The sequence below is a fragment of the Excalfactoria chinensis genome, chromosome 5 (assembly GCF_039878825.1).
Source record: "Excalfactoria chinensis isolate bCotChi1 chromosome 5, bCotChi1.hap2, whole genome shotgun sequence".
Taxonomy (NCBI): domain Eukaryota; kingdom Metazoa; phylum Chordata; class Aves; order Galliformes; family Phasianidae; genus Excalfactoria; species Excalfactoria chinensis.
In genome coordinates this window covers 34,446,331-34,470,746 of record NC_092829.1, presented here as the reverse complement: position 1 = coordinate 34,470,746, position 24,416 = coordinate 34,446,331, and the positions used below count along the sequence as shown (strand labels likewise).

The window sequence follows — 24,416 nt, the reverse complement described above, 5'->3', positions numbered from 1 at the left end:
CTTGCATCTGTGACGTTTTATGTTCCAGGCAAACTTTGAGGGGGAAAGATAGTTCACTTCTGGCAGAGGAGCTCACAATCTGTTTTTCTAAGAGCCATTCAGCATATGCATTAAGCCTTAAAAAGAACGAGACACACAGTCATGTTGGACATCACTGTGAAAGTCTCACCAGAACTCTGTTTTGCATGCTGTGCTAAAGGAGTAAAGGGAAAAAAAAAAAAAAAAAAAAAAAAAAAAAGGAAAACAAACAAAAAAAACCCAAAATATTTTTTAGGTTACAGCGGATTAGAATAAAACTCCAGAGAGTTGAGTGAGAAAAGACCCTCCTAACCAGTGTCTAGTTCCCTGCAAACACATCCTTTATTTCCTCTTATTCTATCTTCAAGTTAGTTAAATTCTTTCCCCTTCCACTCTGGTTGAAAAACCATTATAGAATCTTGCAATTCTGATTTTAAAAGAAATAAATCTAATTTCTAAACGTAATGGTTTTTTTTTTACGCACTTACTCTCACCTGTCAGTGTTAGTTTTGAAGGTAATTGTAACTAATGTTCTCTGGCACTTCGGTTTTTGGAGCTTTTTCGTAAATGCAATTCTATTTCCTCTCCATGATTATTATTTTTTTTAAACCATAAAATAAGTGCCGTATTTTCCCATTATCTTTTAACTATTTGCTGGACTTGGTACCATTTAGGGCTTAATCTTTTTGGAGCATGGCTGGCTAAAACTGTGCTCATTGTTCTGCACGTGCTCTCAGCAGAGGCTGGTATGGTAGCACTGACATTTCCATGGTGAGCATGCTCCCCATTATAGCTCAGGACTGCCATCTCTTTCACTGTCATGCCAAGTGGGTGCCTCAGTCATTGCTATGATCACCAAAGTTGATCCTGTTTCCAACTGATGAGATGCGAGGTAAAGCAGAATTTTAAAAACGTTATCAGACTCCAGAATTCTTGCATTTCCCTTCTTTTATGCTTCTGTATAGTTCAGTTTTCCATTTGTGAGCCAATCATGCTCTGTTGATGAAGTTAACCAACTTTGTCAAAGAATTCATCAACCAGCTGCACCCTTTGTGTCTAGCTGATTGAAAAAGGTAATAAATAGGGTAGGTTTTGAAATGAGTCGCTGAAGAACTCTGCGGGAATCCTCCCAATTTGATGGAAATTACAACAGTGAATTGCCATGTATCCTGTAGCTAGTTCATTGCATATGTACTGTAGTTCTTGTGTTGATGCCCATCTCCTCTTGTGATAGAGGAGTGTTTCAGTGAAGCCTGAAGGGGGGGACTTGGAAGGCACATTTTAATTCTGCCATTTTCAAATGAGGTAGTGCAGCCCTTTATTCTGTGCTCTTTCTCTTCAGCTAGCTTTAGACTGATCACTCCGGAATTTTGTCATATTTTGGACTGTCTGTTCTTTAAAGGACCAAGTGTATTTTTGGTTATTTCAGCACTGGCAGTGACTACGTTATTTACCTTTCCTGTTCAGCACCTTTCTGTTTATATTAGGCTGAAAATTACTGTTTTTAGCAGCTTCGAAACTGAGGGAAAAAAAAAAAAGCTGAGTAAATTTAAGAGTACAGGTGTAGGTGGTTTAGTACAGAATGTAATTAAATAGCCCGTTTCTTATCCTCATGTGTTTTTTCATTGAAATTTTTTAAATGGAAATGGAGCAGTAGAAGCTGATACTCAACCATGCAGGTAAGTGGTTCCAAAAAGGAATGACTTCAAGACCAGAAAAAAAAGTAAAGATTAAGTTCAGCAAACATTTTTAATCAGCAAAGAGGGATCAGTTCTGGCTCACACCCCACCATGACTTTGTTTCCTGCTGCTGCAAGTGGCTGTTTCAGCTCCGTATCTCCTGCAATAATTACAGCGGCTCCAGTCAAGAAAATGAAGTGCTTTTTGGTTAAGCTGAGGAAGTGAATATAGTAATCTGTTGGTGAAGAGATAATACTAAAAGCCATGGAACTTTGTTACTCTAGGTATGGCACGGATGTGTGGTAAGATTCAGTTGCCCAAAGACCATGTAGGCTGTAAATGCAAGGCACAGAAGGGAAAGGTCTGTACGAGGTCACTCAGTAGCTCACTGGCAGAGATTAAAGTAAAACTTTAGTTTTCTGAGGTGCTGTTCACTACCTTGCCTGTTTAACAGCTAATTCATTGATTGCACAAATGTCTCATACTGAAGTAATTAAATGGTGGACTGGCTAGAGAGTTCTCTTTCCTATCTTGTTTCCTTTATCCAAAATTGGTGTAAAAAAACAGCTGTCAGAAAGGAATGTCTGTATCTACGGGGAAGAATTTTTCATTTACCTTCTGTTTATTGGCAATATGGGAAGGTGGAACTTAGGGTTTCTGTATGAAAAGGGGAAATAAATTAAGGTGCACTGTTTCTAATGTTACCACTGCTGGAGTATGTCAAAGAGTCACAATTTGGGACTTGTTTAAACTATGCTGTCCTTTGCAAAGGGTAGTGTTGTACTCAAGAAAGGAGGGATTTGATAAAATGCAGTCATTGCTGTTTCTTGGCTGAAGGCTCCAGGCGAGTGGATTTCATTCTCTGGGTTCATTGTGGTGTCTTATCTCTGTTTTGGAGCAAATGTTACATTAGTCAGAGTATTAATATTTCATAAACCTTTGGAAGACGCTAAATGTCTTGAATGCCTCGTACTTTTAGTGTCCTGACTCCTGCATCAGGTTTGAATCTTACTTTGTTCTGTTGAGCCTGAATGTTTTAATCACTGTCCCTTTCTTTCTTCAGCATCTGTCAACGTGCTTGTTCAAAACTGCAAGATTTACAATGATGCTAGCTGTGATATATCTGCAGATGGGCAGCTACTGGCAGCTTTCATTCCCAGCAGCCAGCGAGGCTTCCCTGATGAAGGAATATTGGCTGTGTATTCTCTGGCACCCCATAACTTGGGCGAGATGCTTTATACAAAACGATTTGGTAAGATGCAGCAAGAAATCAGGGTGGGTGGGGATGTGGGATGTTACCTCAGAACGCAGCCTTCCATGAGAAACACAATAGTCTGAATGTCAGTGCCTGTCTACTGTAGTAACAAGAAATACAATATTGGCCATCCCACTAGCCACAAACCTAGCATTGCTGGGAGGAAGTTTGTGATGCTGTCTGGATACTCAAGGTGCTGGTAGTGGGGAGCTGCTATAAGGCAGTTTTTTATTCTTTGAAGAACTTCACTGTCTTAGGGGGGGGAGGATACTTGCAGCAGTAAAGTGTCTTCACAAAATTTATACTCGTGGAGGACTCCTTGTTCTTTTCTGCCTCTTAGAAGAACGAGCTTGTATGCTTTATGTTATTGAAATGCTAGAAGAGAATGTGGAAACTGTGTGAATGATGTCAGGAGGGATGTCAACCTTTGAGAGAAGTAACTACTGTTCTGTTTTGTAGGCCCTAATGCTATTTCTGTGAGCCTGTCTCCAATGGGCAGATATGTAATGGTGGGACTGGCTTCCCGGCGGATCCTATTGCACCCTTCCACAGAACACATGGTTGCTCAAGTCTTCAGGCTGCAACAGCCCCATGGTGGAGAAACCTCTATGAGGGTGAGTATGTGTATATTCTGTTTTTGTGATTTTTTTGTCAGTGGTGTCATGCTCCTTTGGCTCTGGCCTTCTACTTAGTTTCTGGTTTATGATACCGAAAAGGTAACATGCTCCAGGCTCGCTGAATGATAAACACATGTAGGGATTTATCACACAGGTATGCAAACATGACAGGAGAATATAAATATTAGCAGAATTTTAAAACTATACTGTGGTTTCAAATATAATGACAAACAAATATTCAGTTTCATATATGCATTATCATAAGTTTAGATATCACTCACAGTACTTAGTAGGTGTTTTCTATTTTGGGGGGTTACTATTTATCTGTCTTGTGGCACTGCAGTTGGCTTAACTGTGAGGGAGTGTATTGGCTGACGTTCCTAAAAGAGACTTAACTTCCTGGAGCGGCCAACAGTGGTTTCATATTAGACTTGCTTACCATGAACCTTATCATGTTTTTTGCCAAATAGGGTGTTCATAGCTAAGTATTGATGAGCTTTCTATGTATATGTAGTCCAGCTTTGGGAACAGAATTTCTTTTCTGTACTTAGGCTTTGTTGCTGAGCTGTGACCCACTCTGACTATTCAGAATGTGTGGAAAACTGTATTTAAACGGACACAGAGTTAGGAGAATGTATACAGCTTGCTTCATTCATCAGCAGAGAAAGACAGCTGCTCAGTAATAGTTTAGGAGATAGTTTCTGAAGCTGAAATTTGGACTCAGTACTATTTTTTTTTTATTATTATTTTTTTTGCCACATATTCAGGCATCTTGCAGGAGATAAAGAATAACTATGTAAGAGCCTTTTCACTTTTGGGGAATAACTTGATTATAGTGTAATTTCTTCCATGGACAGCTTTTTGAACTCTGTCTATATCTCTGTCTTTTTAAAGGGCCTTCTGATTATTTTACTTTTGGCAGAGCCTTCATAATGATGTACAGGAATTGCGCTGGACCATTTGACTAGTGGCCTGGTGGTAGGGAGAGAATTTACCTCTGGCCCAGAGTGCTAGATTCAACTTCATGCTCTGTAGTTACTGTCTAGGCTGCTCATTATTCAGGGAGGGTCATGTCAGCTACGTTGTTACATGAGCTGCTTTATCAGCCAGTGTTAAAATTTATGTTTATCTTCATCACCTGCTCCACATAATGAGGCAAAGGAAGACCGATAATGAAGATATTCTTTAGTGAACCAAATCGGTATGGTTGGTGAAAACTGTGTGGATATGACAGCATTGCTAATTACGTGGATTTAGTATCCTGCTAGATCCTTCTAGTTTGCCTTGGTACTGATTCATTTTTCAGTCATTTTCAGATCCTAGTGAAGCAGTTTTCAGTGCCAGACAAGGGAGTGTCACTTTCCATAGTCTTTGTATTGTATCAGAGTAAGTTAAGGTAAAGAAGTCCTATTAGCTAAAATCACGTCTCTTTGCATAAAAAGCTATGATAAGATTAATTCCTCTCATCCTTTCTTTACCTTTTCCCTAAGCTCCAGCTGCTGTAGTTTATAACCATTTTTTTTTTTGGACACATGTTGTGTAACTAACAAAATCAGTAAGCTTTGGTCTGAATCTTCCATTCCAATATTTTCCATTTATTTTTTCATTTCCATTTTGCACATACCTTCTTTCCCCAGAGTCTGTTATACTTTAGATGCTTGTATCCTTGCTCTTAGTCATCATTTAGCGAAGTAATGCTTTGTATTCCCTTAATCTTTTCTTGTATTTCAGTCTCCTAGCTTTAGGTTTTTAAATCCTAAATTCTCTCCAAAAGAGCTATTTTTTCCCCTAATTCTGGTATATATTCGAATGACAGAATTGTAGAGGCTGGAATGGATCTCTGTAGAGCATCTAGTCCAATCCCTGCTAAAGAAGGTTTCCTTGAGTAGGTTACATAGGACAGCATCTGGTCTGGTTTTGGATATCTCCAGAGGAGAAGACTCCACAGTCTTCCTGGGCATCTTGTTCCAGTGCTCTGTCAGCCAAAAAGTAGAGAAGTTTTCATCATTTTCAGATGGAACTTCCTGTGTTCCAGTTTGTACCGGTTGCCCTTCGTTCTGTACTGGGCACTGGCCCCATCTATTCCTGCCCAGTAGATATTTGTAAACATTGATAAGATCTCCCCTCAGTCTTCTCCAAAACTGGACACAGTACTCCAGATGTGGCATTTCAAGGCAGAGTAGAGGGGGAGGATCTCCTCTCTTGATCTGCTGGCCTCAATCCTTTTTATGTGCTCCAGGATACCATGGGCCTTCTAGGCCACTCAGGCACATCACTCACACTCAGGCACATCAGGCTCATGTTGAGCATGTTGCCCATCAGGACATTCAGATCCTTTTCTGCAGAGCTTCTTTCCATCAAGTCATCCCACACCTGTTCTGGTACTTACGGTTATTTCTCCCTGGATATGGGACTATACACTTGTCATTGTTGAACATCATAAGATTCCTATCTTTCCTACATATGTAGTGTGATGAATGTACATAATGTGATAAACGGAGTCTTACCAGAACTCCACAGAGAATTGTTTTTCAGCTTTAATTATTATTATTATTATTATTATTATTATTATTTAATACGGAGCTTTAATTTTACATTAATTTACTTTTTTTTTGTTATGGTACCTTGAAATTTTTGTACAATTTTTCTCGCTCTTGCTTTGCATCACTGCACCCCTGTCTTTTTCATCTGCTGTAGTTCTGGATTATTTTTCTCCAGATGGTGTGCATGTATTCTAAAGGTTGCTTTTTTCATCTTTCTTGCACGTTTATTTTTAGCTTCCAAAAGCTTTTCCCCCACATTCTCAAATCTATCCAGTCTAGCAGGGTTTGTTAACTAATTTGCTGTTTTTCCCCTTTCCTGCACCATGATTAAAGACGTTTAAAATGTCTCATTTCTGACTGCTTTGGTCTTTCAGCTTTCTGCCTATGTGACAGGGTCACAACTAGACCAATTTAAATTAATTTGGTTTAAGAGCCTTCCTGTCGGATGACGTTGGGTTTAGTTTCAGCATTCTGGTGTGTTGTTGGTTGTCTTTGTGCAGTCTGCTGGACTGTTTTTCAAGCATAAAACTGTTAATCTTGCAAATGTTATTCCTTCATCTAGTTGTAGAAATTAGTAAATCAACTACTGGCGCCAGAAGAACTGGCGCTTCTTCTGTCTTGAGTTTAGCAATAGCTCCATAAGTTTGTAATGCTTTTTAGGACATGCAAAGTAAAAATAGAACTTTAAGTAGGAAACTTTATTCATAGCTCACCATCTTTACAGTGACTGCTGCATTCATATTCCACTGAGTAAAAACCTGTTTGCAGCTTGGCCAGCATGCAGTAGAAAGAAGCATAGGAGAAAAGGTGCTGGTGGAACTGTATTCTTCTATCTCTAATGTGTACATTAGAGAGAATCAGAAAGCATCCTCGCTGCTTCTGTGCCAACAGTTTGTAATACAAAGCAATTATTGCTCAACTTCTTAATTAAAAAGAAGTCATAGCCATGTTCTAAAGCAGTTCTTTGTGGATGTTTTAATTGTGCATTACTTGCAGAACTCCCCAGAGAGAAATTCAAAAGAAACGCTGTATCAGATAGTATGCAAATTCTTACAAGGTGTCTCAGGATTATTCCTTCCTTCCTGACACCATCTGACTACCTGTCAATGCATTGGGAGAACAAGGCTTGGCAGTGTGGCTCCTAAGTTGTTGTCAAAGCTTGGCAACCTGCTGAGAAGTGACATACAGTGATTACTTCTGTTTCCTTTCTCTGCATCCCTGACTAGTAGTAAGGGTAATGCAAGTTTCCATTCCTCAGATTGTTTTCTTCATCTTCCTGTTGCAATAGAAGTTTTGAAGATGCAGGTAATTAGCGCTGTTACCTGCAATAGCACCTAGAAATATCCTGGCTGGTGGTATAATTTGCAGAGCTGAAGGGAAGTGTCCTGGATATTATCATGGAGCATCTTGATAATCTGTATACGTCTTGGTTCTTCTATTTAAGAGAGATTGGGTAGAGTTAAATAGGTCAGAACCATGATTTTAATTATGAACTGTGCTTAGAAATGAAGTAAAAGTGGTAAATTCTGATCAGTTGTGATAGCATCATGAGCTAGAGATCCATGCTCTTTCTGCTTACTCCTTTAAATTTAATCTGCTTAGCATTTGAGATAGAAACCTGCCTTTGCCAAAGAGCAAGTTTCTTTTTCATATTTAGACTTAAAAGCTTGCGAGTAGTCCTGACTTTTAACAGGAATGTTATGCATAAACCTTGTTTTGTTTCTTTTTTCTTTTGGCGACTAACAAACATGTCTGAAATCTGCCTGTAGCTGCTTTTAGCAGCTAGGGGTGGTGCAGGAAGCAGCGGTGCTGGGAATTGTCCTAATACAGATGAGTTTCGGAGATGGGAGGTTTGGAGAAAGAACACAGGATTTTGCAGCCTATTTTGAAACTGTAGGCAGAGGTGATCTGAATAAGTATCTGCTTTCAGGCTGCTTGGTCCTGGGATGACTTCTGTATTTTCTATGACTCCAGGAGTACATGGAAGCTAAAGAATATAGAATAATGTGAACTTCAATATTTGGGAACTTAGAATTGTGAGGATCATAATGCCCTTGGTCTGTTGCCAATGGATATTAGTGAGAAGACTGGAGGTTTTTTTTTTTTTTCCTGGCATTCACAAATTCTGATGTCCTCACGTTACTTAACTTTTTGTTTTTGTTTTACCCAGACAAAGCTAACTCTGAAATCACAAAAATGCAATTGCTGTAATTCAAGTTAAAATAAAACTCAGAAAGGAATTTTTAAACTGAGGAGAATAAGATTCTTGAAGATGATTGAATACTTAATTGACACAAAGCTAAAGAACTAATCGTGTAGTTTGTGGGGAGTAACATGACATAACCAATTCCTGTCTCAGGCACTGCATTGTGATTTGAATGTAAAAGGAAAATCCAGACTTAGCTCTTGGTAAGTTAAAAAGCCCAGAATTAACTTCTGACAGTGGGAAAGATCCTGTTGAAGTGGTTGGTCAGTAGTCTGGACAGAAAGAGCTGTGTGCACTTCATTCTAAACAAGAGAATTCCACATACTGCGGGAAGAAAAGCCTGAAGTAGAAAGGTGCACCAAGTTTCAGCACAGAAACAAGCTTTCTTTCAGAGTATTAACTCTTAACTGGGAGAATGCACAGAACATGTGAGAAGATGTCAAATTGTGTTGAATACTCTGAGCTGTGTGCAAGTGTCAACAGAATGTATTCAGTATGGGCAGCAAAGGAGATGGCATTGCCACACCTCATTGACTTACTTTGGTGAGTTGTGAGTGCTCCTGCAGCTGTAAGTGAAGGCTCTTTATGCCTGATAGCAAATGGCTGTGCACATTTGCTTCACTGAGACAGGAGTTATCAAGAGTTCTGACAGAACTGTAATGTAAAAAGTAAACTGATGACAACATGTGGAGATGGCTTACCGTAACAAGTCAGCTCCATCAGAAGAATTCAGGTGAACTGACATACGTCTGTAAACAACAACAGTTTACAAACAAACAAACAAAAAACAGTACCAACTTCATGCTATGTTACTGAAAAAACATGTGTTGTCTCTCATGTCATCATTTGAGAGAGACTTTGACATCTACAGGTGGACAGAGGGAGCTCTTGACTGTTCTGAATAGAGCAGAGTGTAGTATATCCACTTTCACCCTGAGAAATTTTCTGCTGCTGGCAGAAATTGAACCATGCAGATGCTTCTCTCACAATCGAAAGTCCAAGCTAAGTCAGAGACTAAATGTCTTTCTTGGTACTAGGAAGAGGACATAGGGGTAGAACCCTGTTCTTATTGATAAAGGAAATCTCTCATTTTGATACAGTGAGGAGCATATGATAGACTTGTTAAGGCCAAATGGTTGGTTGTGCTCTATCAATCAGTAGATTCTAGTTACTTCTATAAAACAGGGCATCCAAAACTTATGCTGGGGGAAGCACTGTTTATGTAGGGTGCTGCAGATAAGAAGTAAATTCACTATCAGAAAATGCTGTGCTGCATTAGCGTTGCAGATGGCTTGAAAAACTCCATAGATTTGCATGTTTGGGTATAAATGAATAAATAGCATCTTGGAATCAGGTAGTGAAATTGTTATCTTGATTGGTTTCACCCATGTCTGCACAACAGCTGCTGGGTCAGAACTTAAACTAGAAACTTAACTGAGTGGGTTACCTTTAGAAAATACTGTGCTGATATCTCATGCAACGGTTAAACGTGTGCAGTATTGGTTGTAACAAATTTGTGTGAAGGAAGATGGCATCCGTTCAGTACGGGCTTACTTTGTGGGATAGAATAATAGGAGCTAAGACTTCTTGTTTAATGTGGAGGCCAGAATTAGTAAGGCTGAGCTACAGCAGTTTATGTAAAATCATGATCCTGTTTGCCCTGCAGTAGCTATTGTTTGTTTCAGTGCAGTTGGGAACATAGTTATAAACTCGGTAGGAATAATTATGGCAAAGATGGTTCCACTTCTGAGATGACTTAGGTTCAGTCATCTTATCGAGGTCACCCTGAGGAAAAGGAGCTTTGGTAAATTGCTGCTTGGCTCGTGCTTAAGTCACCGCAGTCTGGGAAGACCTGCGGAATTTCATGAAGATTTTTTCAGTACCTCTTCATGCGATTTTTCTTGAATTAAATTTAAGCTAGCTCTTTTCTCCACTAGTTATTCCTTCCAGACGTGTAGGCAGCTGGATGACAGCCTCTTATCACCCAGATGAGGGTGCATATAGCTCTGTCATCAACATATTGTTGACACTTGATCTTGTATGCCACTCTGTTGAGGCTCAGCAGACAAAGAGTAGGGTGGAATGGCAGCTGTGCTCACATCCTTTGCTCTTGTCATTAGATCTTTAACATATTGTGGATTTTACTGTTACAGTCTTAGTGTGACATTTAATGGGGAATTCAGAGGCAGTGCTTTTGGACTGCAGTCTTGAGTTAAAGGCAAAAATAAAGAGGCTTGTCATTCCTTTTGCCACAGAAGTGACCATATTTTTATTAGATTGTTCCAGCACTGACAGCTGTCAGTGATTTTTGCAGGAGACAGCAATAGCTGGGGGCACAGTCCTGCTTGCACAGTTCAGTTCACTTTTGTGTCTGCACTGAATATATACGTATCTATCTTCTGTCTTGCTAACACCCCCTTTGGCATTCTTTTTTCTGTCCTTTCATCTGTTCCAGCCACACACACGCCTGATTGAAAGCACAATTGTTTTGTTTGGCAGCTTCTTGCTTACTCAGCCCTAGTTTTTGGATCCAGGCTTGAACCAGTTGCCGAAAGGGCTTTTTGCAGGTATTATCCTGGTTTTGCAGCCTCTGGGAGGATGGTAGCAAATTAATGAGCTCCTTCACCTCAAGAGTGTTATCTTCATGGTGAGAGCTTTGTTATCTGAAATAATCGGCTTCTTTATGTAACCTAGCTCTTGTTAATGTTTAGTTATTTAAAAACTACTGGGTAGTTGGACTTGCAGACTTGTGAGATGAAGTACCAGGTGATATAATGCCAAGAGCTTGCCTGAAGAGAGGAACTGCTAAAGAGAAGCCTGAGGAGAGGAGTGCTGTAATGAAACCTCTCCTGATCAGCACTAAGTTATGTGACCAAGTATGGTCAGGAAGAACTGACAATGCTTTATATTTGTGCAAAGTTTCTTGGTTAATCTGCAGGCACTTCAGATTCTGTCTTGTTTTAGGAAATAGATCAAGTCTCCCCAGTTAAGGTTTCAGTGGTTGCTGAAAATAAAGGATTAGCTCTCAGTTAATTCGCCATCGCTCAGAAAGCAAGGCAAGGATTTTCAGCACTGGCAACAGATGCAGAAAAAGGCAGGAAGAGGTTTGATGTATCAGTAAAGAATGAAGAAGAATTTCATGTATGATCTTATTGCGTCTGGGGTAGATAAATGGAGTTGAAAGAAATTTTATTTGTGCTGAGCATTAGATGATAAGATCCATTTGAGGATAAGACTGACAAGTCGAAAAAGATAAGTGCATTATTTTTGCTTCTTCCATTTTAACGGAGAAGATCTAATGGAAGGACGTGTCTGTTGTGGGCAGGAATTAGCTCTGGGGGAGGGGATGAGTGCAGCACAGTCCAACCTGTTTAATAAGAGGAGACTTAGAGTAATAGAGCAATTTTTTTTTTCCTCTCTGATCATTGGAAATGTATGCCTTTTTCTTTACATCTGCAAATAGGTACAGAAAGGAGACTCCTTCCAGAAGGGAGATTTGCTTCATTACAAAACATAGATTGATGCACATTGTCTTTTGGATTAATATATCAATCCATCAGTCAATTATTCCAAAGAGTATTTGTTTTACTTTGCCTTCAAGGCCCTCTGCTTTAGACAAGCTGAATTCTGCTGCAGAGGTCTGTAGGTTTTGTGGCAGCGCACAATATAAGCCTCAATTTCAGCAGCTTTATTGAAATTCATAAATAGAAGGTGGAGTGAAGAATGATAATCTAAGCAAAAAAGGGAGAGTGTTATTTATTAAGGAGGTCAGGTTAGGATGTCTGTTTCTTATTATATTTCTGGACCTTAAAAAAAAAAAAAAAAAAAAAGAACAAAGAGCTGTTTAAAGTAATTGGCAGCATTATAGAAGTCAGCGATGCAGGTGGCTTCCTGGCAGCAAAGCAGAGAACATGCATTGCTTTTAGTGGAGCAGTAGATGCTTTACAGCTGCTTCGTACCCAATATGCTAATGTCAGATGCGAATACATTGACTTAAAAAATGTACCAGGTGAGATCTTTCAGTGGCAACACCCCCCTGGGGTGAGTAAGGCAGAAAGCCATCTTGAATTGATTTAGGTTCAGTCTCAGTAGTGTGACTGCAATTAAAAAAAGGCAAGATTATAAACTTCTGAAATTTCAAAGTCAGATTGCAGAGCCAAAGATGAAGGGCAGATGGGAAAATGCAAAGTGCATGAAGTCCTAGTTGTACTGCTTTTGTTTTCACTCTGCTTGTGCCTTCATCCTGTCACTGCACCTCATCTGCTGCTCTGCAAATCACAAGTGCAGTTTGCAGTTTTTTTACAAGCTGCTACTACTGCTGTTTGAATATTCTTTGTACGTAGCCTTTGCTTTCAGATGTAACTTCAGTGAATGCAATGCAGTGCTGTGAATTGATTGTGCTTTTAAGATTGCATCTTATTACATGGCTCATGTAGGTTAGTTTATTAAAGTGTATTACTTAATGAGGTATCTGTACAGTCTAAAGCACTAGCATAATTGCAGCTACACTGAAAAGCTGTGCTGTCCCCACAGTTACTGTGATGGTATAACCTGTATCCATACAAAGAGTACTCTGTTGATCTACAGTGTATGTGTATAGATACTTAGTTGTGCTGTCAGTACTTGTCTCTTGTGCCTGCACAGGTCTGTTTTTTCTTGTAACTCTCTTTTTGAACCTCTTTTCTCTGCAACCCAAGTCAGGGTGGCTTTGGATTTTACCAGTCCCCTGGTAAAGAGTGTCTGCTGCCCAGGAAGCAGTGTATGACAGCTGTATGGATGAGGAAGAATGCTAGAGCCAGGAACAGAGCATGGGGTGGACAGGGTCTCACATCTCTGTGCCTGCCGTCAGCGTCAAGTTAGAGCTGTGGTGAGAGCTCTTGTTCTTTCCTGGGCACTACAAGTTAAATCTACTTGCCCTTTTGTCCTGTGTCCTTTGATGCAGTAGCTTTGGGCCAGTATTATTCTCAGGGAAGAGGCAGCCCCATGCGGGATAGTGTTTGTTTTGCAACTTGATGTTCAGGTTGATGCTTTCGATGCACTCGCCATCTTTGTGTTCAGGTTACATTCTGTACCTTAGTTCCTAGCATTCTGTTCTTACTTGCACCTCCCTGCACAGTTCCTTTTTAATACTTCTTGTGCCCTTCAGCCCTGTTTGGATTAGCACACTAGATGTTTTTCTTCCTGTGTGTTTTCACAGCTTGCCTCTGGTGACAGCACAGACTCAGTTGAAAATTAATAATTAAATTTTAGCCTAGTGCCTGATAAACCAACCTCATCTGCTCCAGTCTTTCCTCTCCTTTTACCTGTCAGGATGGAGCTTCACGGATGACAAGATTTCACCATGTAAACAAGTGAACAGCTGCACCCCCTCCCCACTCACTCTTTATCAAGGCTGATCTAGCAGCCCAATTTACTGCCTGGGCTAAGCAAAGGTAATGGCTTGAAATTTATTGGCATCTTGAAAGGAGATGCATCTAGTTGAGAGCAGAAATGTCTCTATTGAATTTAAAAAGATAAAACACAAGAGTTCCTGCTGAGTTTCCCTGCCCAACCGCGCCAACTTTCTCTTCTCCTCCAGCTTCAAAATATGTTTTTGTCCTTCTTGGGTGCCAGCAAGAAGGAGAAGATAGGTTGTACTCTGCTGAAGAAACAGTCATCAGTACTCCCTTGCTTTCTTTTGCTGTGAGCAAAGAACTGGCTGTGCAAGCAGCATGGTGCTTGCAGCTTGCCCAGTCCTGGAGCTACTCAGCCCAGGTGAGTGGTGCAGCACTGCTGCCAACTGGCATCGGCTCAGGCTTGGGGCAGCCTGCTGCTTTGACTGGCAGGATCCTGGTCCAGCTTTTTATTATTGGTGGATCCCATAAATAGAAGTAGAAGGTGGACTTTGAATGGTGTTATTAAATGGTAGCAACTTCTCTGAGATGGAACAGGAGGGAAAGAGTGAAGCACGAGGTCAATAACTAACTGTAGGGCTTTGAAGAGGAGAAGCCTTGCAGCAAAATGGATTCCTTCTCCTCCAGGGCAGGTACAAATTAACTGTCTAGCTCTATGCATATGTGTTGTGCCCAGGGCACAACACACTCAAGTCAGCAGCTTGATGATGAAGGAAGGATGGTTGGGAAGGATTCCTTGAAGCTGTTGATTGTCATGCAGCTTCTCTGGCTCTCTGCCATAAGTAAATATTTAGTTTAATATCTGAGTGATTGTAACAGGTGCCACAGTGCTGATGTGCCAACACTGACAAGTTGGAGGGAGAACAACAGTGATAGACTTCAGGTGCTCTGCATGAAGCAGTCTTGCTGAATACTTCTGGGGGGCTGGTTTTTGTTTGTTTGGGTTTTTTTTGGTTTTGTTTTTTTTTTGTTTGTCTTTTTTTGTTTGTTTTTTGTTTTGGTTTGGTTTTTTGCCTTTTCTCTTGCCTTATAGCCCTTCTTTCTTTGAGCCATCTTTTTCCCATATGAATTCAGTGTTACTCCTTGATTAGTCATAGAAGTCGAGGGAGGGTGGAAAGGCACACCAAAGAGGTAAGTAGTTGCTTCTGGAGCAGTCTTTGAAAGCAGAAATGCACGGGCATAAATGACCCAGCCAAACCTTTCCTTACACTTCCGTTGTTATAGGCATGTAAAATGGTAATAACCAGCATTTTCTCAGTGAGTATTCCTTTCTCTTTGTATTGCTGTTGCCTTCTGTGTGGAAGCTTAGCTACCTAGACAGTTTGGTATTCCTGGAGGAAGATTTTGCTCCTTGCCAGCATGCCTTGCACTTAGAGGAGACATGGAGTTCTTTGGAATCTCCTTGAAGTGTGGAGGCATAGTTTTCTACAAATATAGGCAACAGTCAAGTAGCTGTTCTGTATAATGTAACCTGGGTTGTGTGGCTACTAAAGGAAAGGGGCAGGAACTTTCTTGCCTGCGGACATGACAGTCTGTTTATTCTGCTGCCAAGAAGAGAGCTGCTTGCCAAACTGATGATGCTTGTTTGGGCTCAAGCTTCCATAGGGATATTCTGAAATGCCTGATGGGGCAACTCCTGAAGCTCCCCATTCCCAGACTTTACAGTGTTTATTGTTAGAGAAACATATCATTCAAAACCTTGTTTCAGAACGGCGTCTGAAAACAAATGAATTGCAGCTGCCAACTTAATAAAATGCTGTGTAGCCACATCTAATGGTGTGGCTCTGTAATATTGGATTAGTAGTACAGCAGTACCATGGGAGAGTTTGCCATTGGCTATGGTGAATCGTCTGGAAGCTTGATGTGACTGCTGACAGTGATTATGGACTGATAGTGTGATTCAGCATGTTTGTTCAAAATTAAAATGCTAACCTATTAAATATAATCTCTCTGGAGACTGTGGTATGATGTGGTGGGTGCCTTAAAGATCAGAGGACATTTACAACAGTGGTTCTCAAACCCTTGAGCATCAACTGTTGCATGTGGCCCACAGCTAGTTTGTGGACCAGCCCTAAAGAAAGGGAAGTGGAGAATTAGCAACTTTTTGCATTTTTATTGCTAGCTGTAAGAGTGTTTGAGGACTGGCAGTAGTCTCTTGATGCAGAAGTTGAAGAATTGTGTCAGTTTGAGATTCCAGTAAGAACTTGGAACATTATTCCTGGAATTTCAGACCTGAAAAGCATGGACTTTCAGGTCCCTTTAACTTGGGGTGTTCTGTGATTACATGACAATCCCACTGGCAAAGATATGCAGTCACCCTACGATATTTTCAGGCTGAGTAGTTTGGCTGAAGCATCTCAGTAACTTTATACAATTTAGCAAGAGAGGCAAAAAATAAAAATAATAAATAAATAAATAAATAAAAAACACACACAAAAAAAAAAACAACCCCCAAAACAAATTAGCTATGATCTGTGTTTCCTGGAAGACTTCTAACCTCCTTTGAAGAGAGGGACCTGCCTGCTGATGTTGAAGGAACTTTTTTTTTTCCTCCCTCCTCTGTGGGTAGAGTAGGGGGTCTTGCTAATGGATGCAATTGCAAGAGCCAATCTGTATGACTGCATCAGATTGATTAGCTGGGTCCTGGTTACTGCTGCGAGTGGTGATTATGCCAGTACAGCTGCTCTTGTTTTTTCTGTACTAATTACCGCACGTACGGATGTCATCACCCTTAACGCTGCATGGAGTTGTCCCATTAGCGTGGGAGTGGGAAGCAGCAGGGGAGGGGAGCTTTTTGGTGTGTTTAGAAGTGTATGAAGATGTGGAGTGATGAAGCATCTCTTCTTGTACAGGATTCTTAAGCCATCTTGCCTTTGACATTGTGTCCTCAGCCAACATGTTTGCAGGTTGTCAGGATTTCCATTGGGTGCCATTTACATTGAACACCTGGATGCTGATCAGGAGCTGGCAAGTCCCTGCCTTTGCGTGACTGTTTTGTGAGCCTGTGGGACAGCGGCTATGCAAGCTGACCTGCAGTGAGAGAACTTAGGGCTACCTCTAGCAGGACACTTCTTAGCTGTGATGCTTTACAGAGGTGTTCTCAGGATAAAAGAAACTGTTTTTCTGACTAGCTGAAGAAGGGTATGATAGAATACTCTTGCTGTTCTTGATTGATTTGGAAAGCTGCAGCTCTGGAGCACCACTCCCCTTCCCTTTCCTCCTCCTCCTACTCAAAATCTAGTCTCCCCATCTCAGAGTGCACCATCATCTCCATGGTAACAAGTGTTTGCAACATATGTCTGATTTTTATTTTTTTTTTCCCCTTCTTTCCCTTTACACAAAAAGCTAGGGGAAGAATGGGGGAAAATGTGACAGGGATGGGTAAGAGCTACATAAACCTCAAAGGGCCTGTTCCTTTGAGTGCTGAGCTTCTCTAAATGCTGCTGGCTGCTGAGAGATATCTGGGGCAAAGAATGACCAGCTTCTGTCATGCAAGTGAGATCCTAAAGGGCAGTTTTCTTTTCTGATGTGGACTCCTCAGAGAACAGGTTACAAGTGTTACTGATTATGGGAAATAATGTTGTTACATTCTTTTGCCCTGACTTGATTTTTTGGCATTAAGATGGTCCAGATGAAGGTTGTAGGTGTTAGCTATTGGAGGATGTACAGCTGAATGGTATCCACTTCAGATTGATCAAGTTAAACTATCAGATAAGCAACATGTGGGGAGGGGGGTAGAGTTGTAGGGAAAAGCAGGTACATAAGCTGTTGTCCTTAGACCCAGTCTGTAATGCTAACTAATGAGACCCATGCTGGGAACTGTTAATTCAGGCCATCTCAGTAGTGCAGTGGTGGTTATTTTGCATTCCTGTCTACCTTCATCCTCTTGTTCCAGTGCATCCTAGTTCTCTTCCATGCTTTCTGGTCCAGCACCATTCCTATTTTCTGAGGAATCTGGAATCCACTGGGGATGGACAGATGATTGCCCCTCAGAAAAACTTGTGTCTCAACTTGGAATTAACCCATTGAAAGTGTAGCTTCCAAGTCCAAATTGCATACCAACACAAGCTGCTGGCTAGCAGATGGAAAGAAAGCATTGAGCTGTAGAAAAGGTGTTTGCTTTTCAGAGCTGGAAATTATCTGCTTAGATATAATCTGATCAGTTTCGTTGTTTTTGCTTTTCAAGCCCATACACTGAAGATACCAAACTAGTGCAGACCAGAGAGCGGAGCTTAATATTTGTCCTACAGGTGCAAGGAACTTTCATTCTGCTATATTACAGCAGTATTTAGGAAACAGTTTTACAGCTGTGCTAACTACCCTCAGTCTTAACAGCTCTTCAGCTCTCATTTTAGTGTTGGTAAAATGGATGCAAGGGAATGTGAACTGAGTGATTTGTTACTTGCAGACTTGTGCCATTCTGATAATCTCTGGACATTAATTTATCTCATCTGTGCCCTGTTGTTGTGGGAGGTGGTCAAACTGAGCCGTTTTCAGAAGACTGTTTAAATGATTTAAAATATGAGTTGTATATTATTTCTGGGTAAGGTTTGTTTAGTTTAATGGAAAAAAAATGAACTGTTGATGCTGAAAGCCTATGCACTTGCCAGTTTCCTGTTCCTCCCTGGTGAATTAAGATGAGAAGTGAAGGCTAGAAGGGATCTAGTTGTCTTGCTGTCTGATGGCTGTGCTATTTGTTCCCATCACTTTAACTCTGCAGCCCACTGAATGACATGCAGAATCTTGTGGTGGCAGGATTTCTTATGTTCTGCAGCTATGTGCCAATCTGTTTGTTAAGCACTTAGGGGCAGGTGTATGTGTCTCTAGCAAATGCTTGCTCTTGCTGCTGGATTAGTGGTTTCTTTTAACATCCTGTAAAGTGATGTGTCTCCTTCGTCAGCTTTGTTGCTGCAGGGAGGCTGAACATTTTTTATTTGAGCCTCCTTGGCTGTTCTGCCTTTTGTCTCATCAAGTAACTTTCTGTCTTTGTTTCAGAGAGTTTTCAATGTTCTGTACCCGATGCCTGCTGACCAGCGAAGACACGTCAGCATAAACTCTGCTCGCTGGCTGCCTGAACCAGGCCTGGGATTGGCATATGGCACCAACAAAGGGGATCTGGTGATTTGCCGACCAGAGTAAGTGTTTGCTTTATATGGAGTTATAACTGCTTTCATTATTCTGTTCTTAGGCTGCTGGGAATAAGATGTCTTCTCAATGCTTGGGGCATTGTACTTGAGGTGCCTTCCTCAAACAAGTAGTCATGATACTCCTTTTGGACTACAGCAGTGTTAACACTGTCTCATACTGTCTTTGTTAGTTTTGCTGACTTACGAGGAACATCTTATTAGCTCACTTTATTTCCCATATCTGTCTTGGATATCTGAATCCTTTGTTTTATATGCACTGTCTAGTGCAGTGTCTTTTAGTCTCTTCGGATTTAGGATTTCCACAACTTGCCAATGAGTGTAGCAAATACAAGGTATTAGAGATACATTTGATATCTACCATCCACAGGTTGAAAACTGCTGACCTAGGCTTATCAGCTATTACAGTGTTCAAGTATGAGATTCAATGAACTGCAGAGGTCTTTGTCATGATTATGAGCAAGCCAGTGAATTGTTTTGATCCTCACTTGAAAGCCTAGTGGTGTGATGCATAGACTTTGCCTCACTTTTACAGCCCTTATGGCACTGTATGAATAACTTTGCCTCTGCAAACCTGCAATTAAGCACAACCTATTTTATATGTTGTGTCACACAGATGATGACTGAGAGTGAGCAGCGATGTGTAAATCACCTTTAGTGTTCTTGGTGGTTTATGTACAAAACTTTGAGACCCTTTTCTCCATTATCTTGTGCAAGGGGCTCTTTTGAAGCAGTGCTTCTCATGTTCTACAGGAGTACTTCAGGGATTTCTCTGCTTCAGTTATTTCCTGGTATTAAGCTGTGTTGGTATTCTTTTGAGTTGGAGCTTATAAATTAGAGTCTGGCAGCTAGAAACTTGCAGCGCTGCTGGAGATCTTACCAAACGCATGTGGACTCCATCTGTTGCGCATGAGATCAAGCATGTGGTGCTTGTCAAGAGTCATATGATCAGCGTGGAACCACTACATAAATCAGAATAAATATGTACAATTGTAATAGTGACTAATACAGTACAGTCTTCTGGTGAAATTTGCTGTTAGGATTTAGATTGGACCAGTTTAAATAGCACAAAATGCCAGTGCTCTTCAAAAGGCTCTCTAGTTCTCTTGAACATAATCTTTCATCAAGGCCTTATTTATACATGAACTTCTACAAGATATTATTATGGAATAAGCTGTAATCACTCTCATCTGGGAAAAATGGCTTTCCTCAAGTCTAGTTTCTGTACTTTCTAAGCAGAGGAATAATTTGGGAGTAGCGGCTTTTCTTTTCTCAAACACTAGTTACTGTAAGTTACCTTCAGTGTAGAGAAGTGGTAAGATCTAGTCTACTGATTATGACTCATAAGATGATCTTGGACAAAAACTGGGGGAAAGGAAGGGGAAAAGGGGAATCAAAGTGTCTTGATTGACTGTCTTCTGCAGAGTCAAGCTTGGTCTGCCTATTTCAGCTTGCCACATCCTGTGTTAAATATCTGTTCTGGTGCTTACAGTAGCTCCAAGCTGAGTGCCATGTCTTTTATTGGCATCTCCCTAATTAAAGACACAACAGGAACTGCTTTGTGTGTTACAGGTGCACTGCTAGTCTTTTTGTAGCATCTCTGTGAAACCTTTCTTAGCTCACCTGTTTGCTTTGACACTTTTCAGTCTCCTTATTTCCATCCTAGCAACAGTCATGAGAAATTTCAACACAAGCAAACTTTTTGAATATAAACATGGGACACTGAATAGAAAGGTGGGATATTTATTAGTAGTTTGATCAGAACACTTCAGTGGGTTCCCTGCTGGTGGATTGGAATAACTGATGCATCTGATGATTACTGCAGACTTCACATGAACTTCTTTGGAGCAGGACTCCTGATATGTTCTGTTCTTAATTGCATCATTTTGTAGGCCAATTACAGACAGATTGACTTGAAAATCTGTGCATAAATATTTAGATATTCGTTGCTCTGGAGAGTTTGCATGGAGGCTCTAACATCAGAACATGCAAATAAGTAACTCTGTCAGAGCTGAAGTGGTTTGCATCCATGATGCCTTTTCCAGGTCTGCCTCATCAGAGAAAGAGGAGAAATTCTTATATGTAGATGGCATCTCAGTAATTCTTGGCTTAACAGACTTAATATCTGATGACTTTGACTTAAGAAATGAGAAAGAAAGACAAAAAGTATTTGTTTTGTTTCCATAGACAGTAATACAGAAGGGAAGAAATACTAAATTAAGAACTAAGCAATTGACAGAGTATGATACGAGGATAGTCTAATGAACAGCAGGGATCCAAAAAAACATTGCACTGCTGAAAACACCCCTACTGTTTTAATTTGGCAAAGAAAACAGTGGTCAGTAGCAAAAAACTGAGATGGTTATAATTCCCCGGGTCTTTATTCCCATGTACAATGAAAGCATTAGAAACCCAAGTATTACAGGGCTAACATAAACAGGTTGGAGTAGCAGCTGTGCCTCATATACAGGACTTGAAGAGTTCAGGGGAAAAGAGTTGAGTAGGCTAAAAGTACAAACTAACACACAAACAGTGAAGCATAACTTGAAACTTCATGTGCTAGTAATGAGAGGTTATGCAAGTAGTTCTTCCAGAAATCTAAACAAATTGTAAGTAAAATCAGAAGTTTAGGACTATCTTGCTAGGTTAGGGTAGCACTGATGATAGTTGTTCTTCCAGACAGAAATGGGGAAGGTCAGGTTATGCTGGCCATCCATAATGTCAACTCATTACACAGATTTATGGGATATGTTTTGAAGGAAGGGGAAATTAAAACTGTGAGGAGTAGGTTCAAGTGCAATATGACTTGACTGTGGTAAAGTACAGCAGGTGGATACCTATCACTGAGAATTGTATTTACAATACAAGGATTTGCTCTAGATCTTAACACATTTTAGTAAGGCAATTAGCATGTTGGGATATGCTAATCTAAATCTAGTTAAATTGTTACAAATTGGAATAAGACTTGGTAAGGAGCAAGTAAAGGTATGCTGAAGGAAGGAATACAGCAGGATTGAAAGCTGGATACTATCACAAAAGTAGTTACTGTTGGACCTTCTTCAGGACCTATTCTGGGGCTGGCTGTTATTACTGTTTACACTAATACCTTGTAAGGGTGTGCTGAATAAATTTGCAGAGAATGTGACACTAACCTTGTCATTGCAGAGAAGGATCAGAGTATCATATATGAATTGGATTGCCTTAAAAGTTTCTGGAGCTATAGAAATGAGATAGAATTTAATAGTACAAAGTGCACTTAGTGACTAATAATGCTGAGCTCAGTAGTTAAAGTGACAGAGGGGAAAAGGCCTGAGGTTTTCACTGATTGTAGATGATTGAGCCATCAGTACATGTGGCTGTAAAAGCAACAAATTTATTTCTAGGATGAAACACAAGATACTTAACAGTAGAGATAGCAGAATGTTAGTATTGCTGTAGAAGAAACTAGATACATAAGCAGAAACAGCTTCAAATTCAGCTATTCCCATCTAGTATTGTGGTTGAGGAAAGCAGCTAGTGATGTCAGTGGAACAAATGCTTATCTAAGAAAACCTGCAGCTGTGGGTCTTCAGCCTACAAAGGAAGGCTGAAGAGGGGGGCTTCTATAGCCTTCTCTAAATGCTTAAGAAAAGAGAACTATTGACACTTAAATACTTCTTATTAGTCATTCACTATGGCTAGGTTATGACTGTAAACTAGAGAAAGGCCTCTAACCAAATGATTTCCTGCAGTAGCTTGTAAGTTTTTTGGGTGGGTGAAGAAGGCTCAGATATTTGAAGATGGCAGCTATGAGGTGGGTTAGCATTTACCACTCGCTGTGGCCTTGAGGTCTAGCACAGGGGGTGTGGCAGAGCTGTGTGGATTTCTCCTGACCTCATATCCTACTGTGCATTGCCTTTTCTGCATAGCTTCTACTGCTTGTTAGCCTCCTCCAGGCTGTTTCTCATGCACCATATGCTGCCTGACTTCGAATGTAACTATGGCTAGTGCTCACTGGGGTTTTGTACGTCTTTCTTGGCTCTCTGCAGCACAAGGCTTGGTTCTGTTCCTGAATCCTTGATATTTTTCAAAATGGAATGAAAGCCACAGTGTCCAATGCAGTAGAAATACCTCTACTAAATGAAACAGGGATTTTTATTCTTAGTGCTCATAGCCTTTCCTATCCTGTCATGTCATATCAGGAGCTTTCCCATTCACAAACACCCCCAGTGCAGAATCTCAAGTGTCTTGTAGAACGTGAACAGATCAGACTGAAATTGAGGAGGAACAGACTGCATGCTGCTTTCTGGCAATTGCTGGCTTCTCTTATAAAGGACTGTCAAGGGAGAAAAGCAGGGCCACATATCAGTCCTTTGTCATTTCATCTTGAGTGCCTCCAGTGGCTGGGAGTACATTCCAGAAGATCTCAGTGCTCAGATGCTTTTGAAAATATTACCTTACAACCCCCAGTGTTCTGAGAATGATGTTTCAGAACTGAACACCGAAGGTACCTTGCCTACGGCTTGCTCTGTAGTGCAGGCAACTGCATGCAAGAGAGACACGTTTCTTCAGCAGACAGAACCTCTGACAGTGGAATTAAAATGCCTCCTGAAGTTGTATCTGATTCAAAGACTACATCCCATGGAATTTTCTCATTGGAAAGTAGGTGTGAAGAGTCTCAAATTAGTTCAGTGCTATGCAGTGTACATATTCTAATTCTTTTAAGTGAGCTCTGCCTCAAATGTGAAATAATTCTGTGAAAACTCTTTTCACAAGGAATGCTGGTGCTGTGTAGGATCCTTGCAGTTGTCTGCAAATGTCAGTCCAGTTTTTTCTTCCTCTGAGTACTGCATATGCTCTTATCTAGGGATTGGGACAATGTCTGTAGTTATCAGTGCTGGTAAGGAAATGATAATCAATGCTGCTGCTTGCTATGTCCTGTCTGCTGGTTGATTCCATTCATCTGGTTCATCAGCCTTCTGCAATGATACCTTCCAGCAGCACAAGCCCTGGTGCTTTTTATTTATTTATTTATTTATTTTTTCCTTTTAAGAATAACTGCTGATAGGATGGAGTTAACATTAAGTCAGGAGGAGCTGTCTTCCTTTATGTGTCGTCAAGGTATATTTGCAAACCTGCCCAGGGAATATTTCCATATCTGTTAACTGGGGCAGCTGGAGGTATTGGTTAGGCCAGAGTCCTCTCTGCCAATGACTTCTTTGCATCTGAGCAGTGTCTTTTGGTTGTGGCCAAATAAGCAAATCCACATTCTGAACTTTTCCTGCCTGTTAACCATAATGCAGTGTATTTTCTAAGTAAAGGTTGAAGATGTGTTTTGATTGATTAAAATAAGATGAAAAAAGGGGACAAAATTGCTTACAAACATTTGAATAAAAACTAAACTTGAGTTATTTCCAAACTGTGGAAAGCCTGACTATTCTGAGTACCAAGAGACTCGGTCATTGAAGATACATGAAAAGTAGTGTGGTAATATGGAGGCTTGAAAGAGCATCTTCCTTCTGATTTTGTTTTTGTTCCAGTTTTGTTTCTATTTCAGTACGTGAATTTGATATCCACAATGA

At 40.5% G+C, this 24,416-nt stretch overlaps 1 protein-coding gene across 2 annotated transcripts in view; it reads left to right on the top strand.

Moving 5' to 3' along the window:
• Nucleotides 1-24,416, top strand: part of AMBRA1 (autophagy and beclin 1 regulator 1) — a 123,592-nt gene that overhangs the window by 79,701 nt on the left and 19,475 nt on the right. For both annotated transcript variants that reach the window (XM_072338664.1, XM_072338663.1), the window contains exons 13-15: nt 2,761-2,949; nt 3,412-3,566; nt 18,707-18,846. In XM_072338664.1, the coding sequence (XP_072194765.1) occupies nt 2,761-2,949; nt 3,412-3,566; nt 18,707-18,846 (484 nt within the window). The remainder of the gene's footprint in view (nt 1-2,760; nt 2,950-3,411; nt 3,567-18,706; nt 18,847-24,416) is intronic.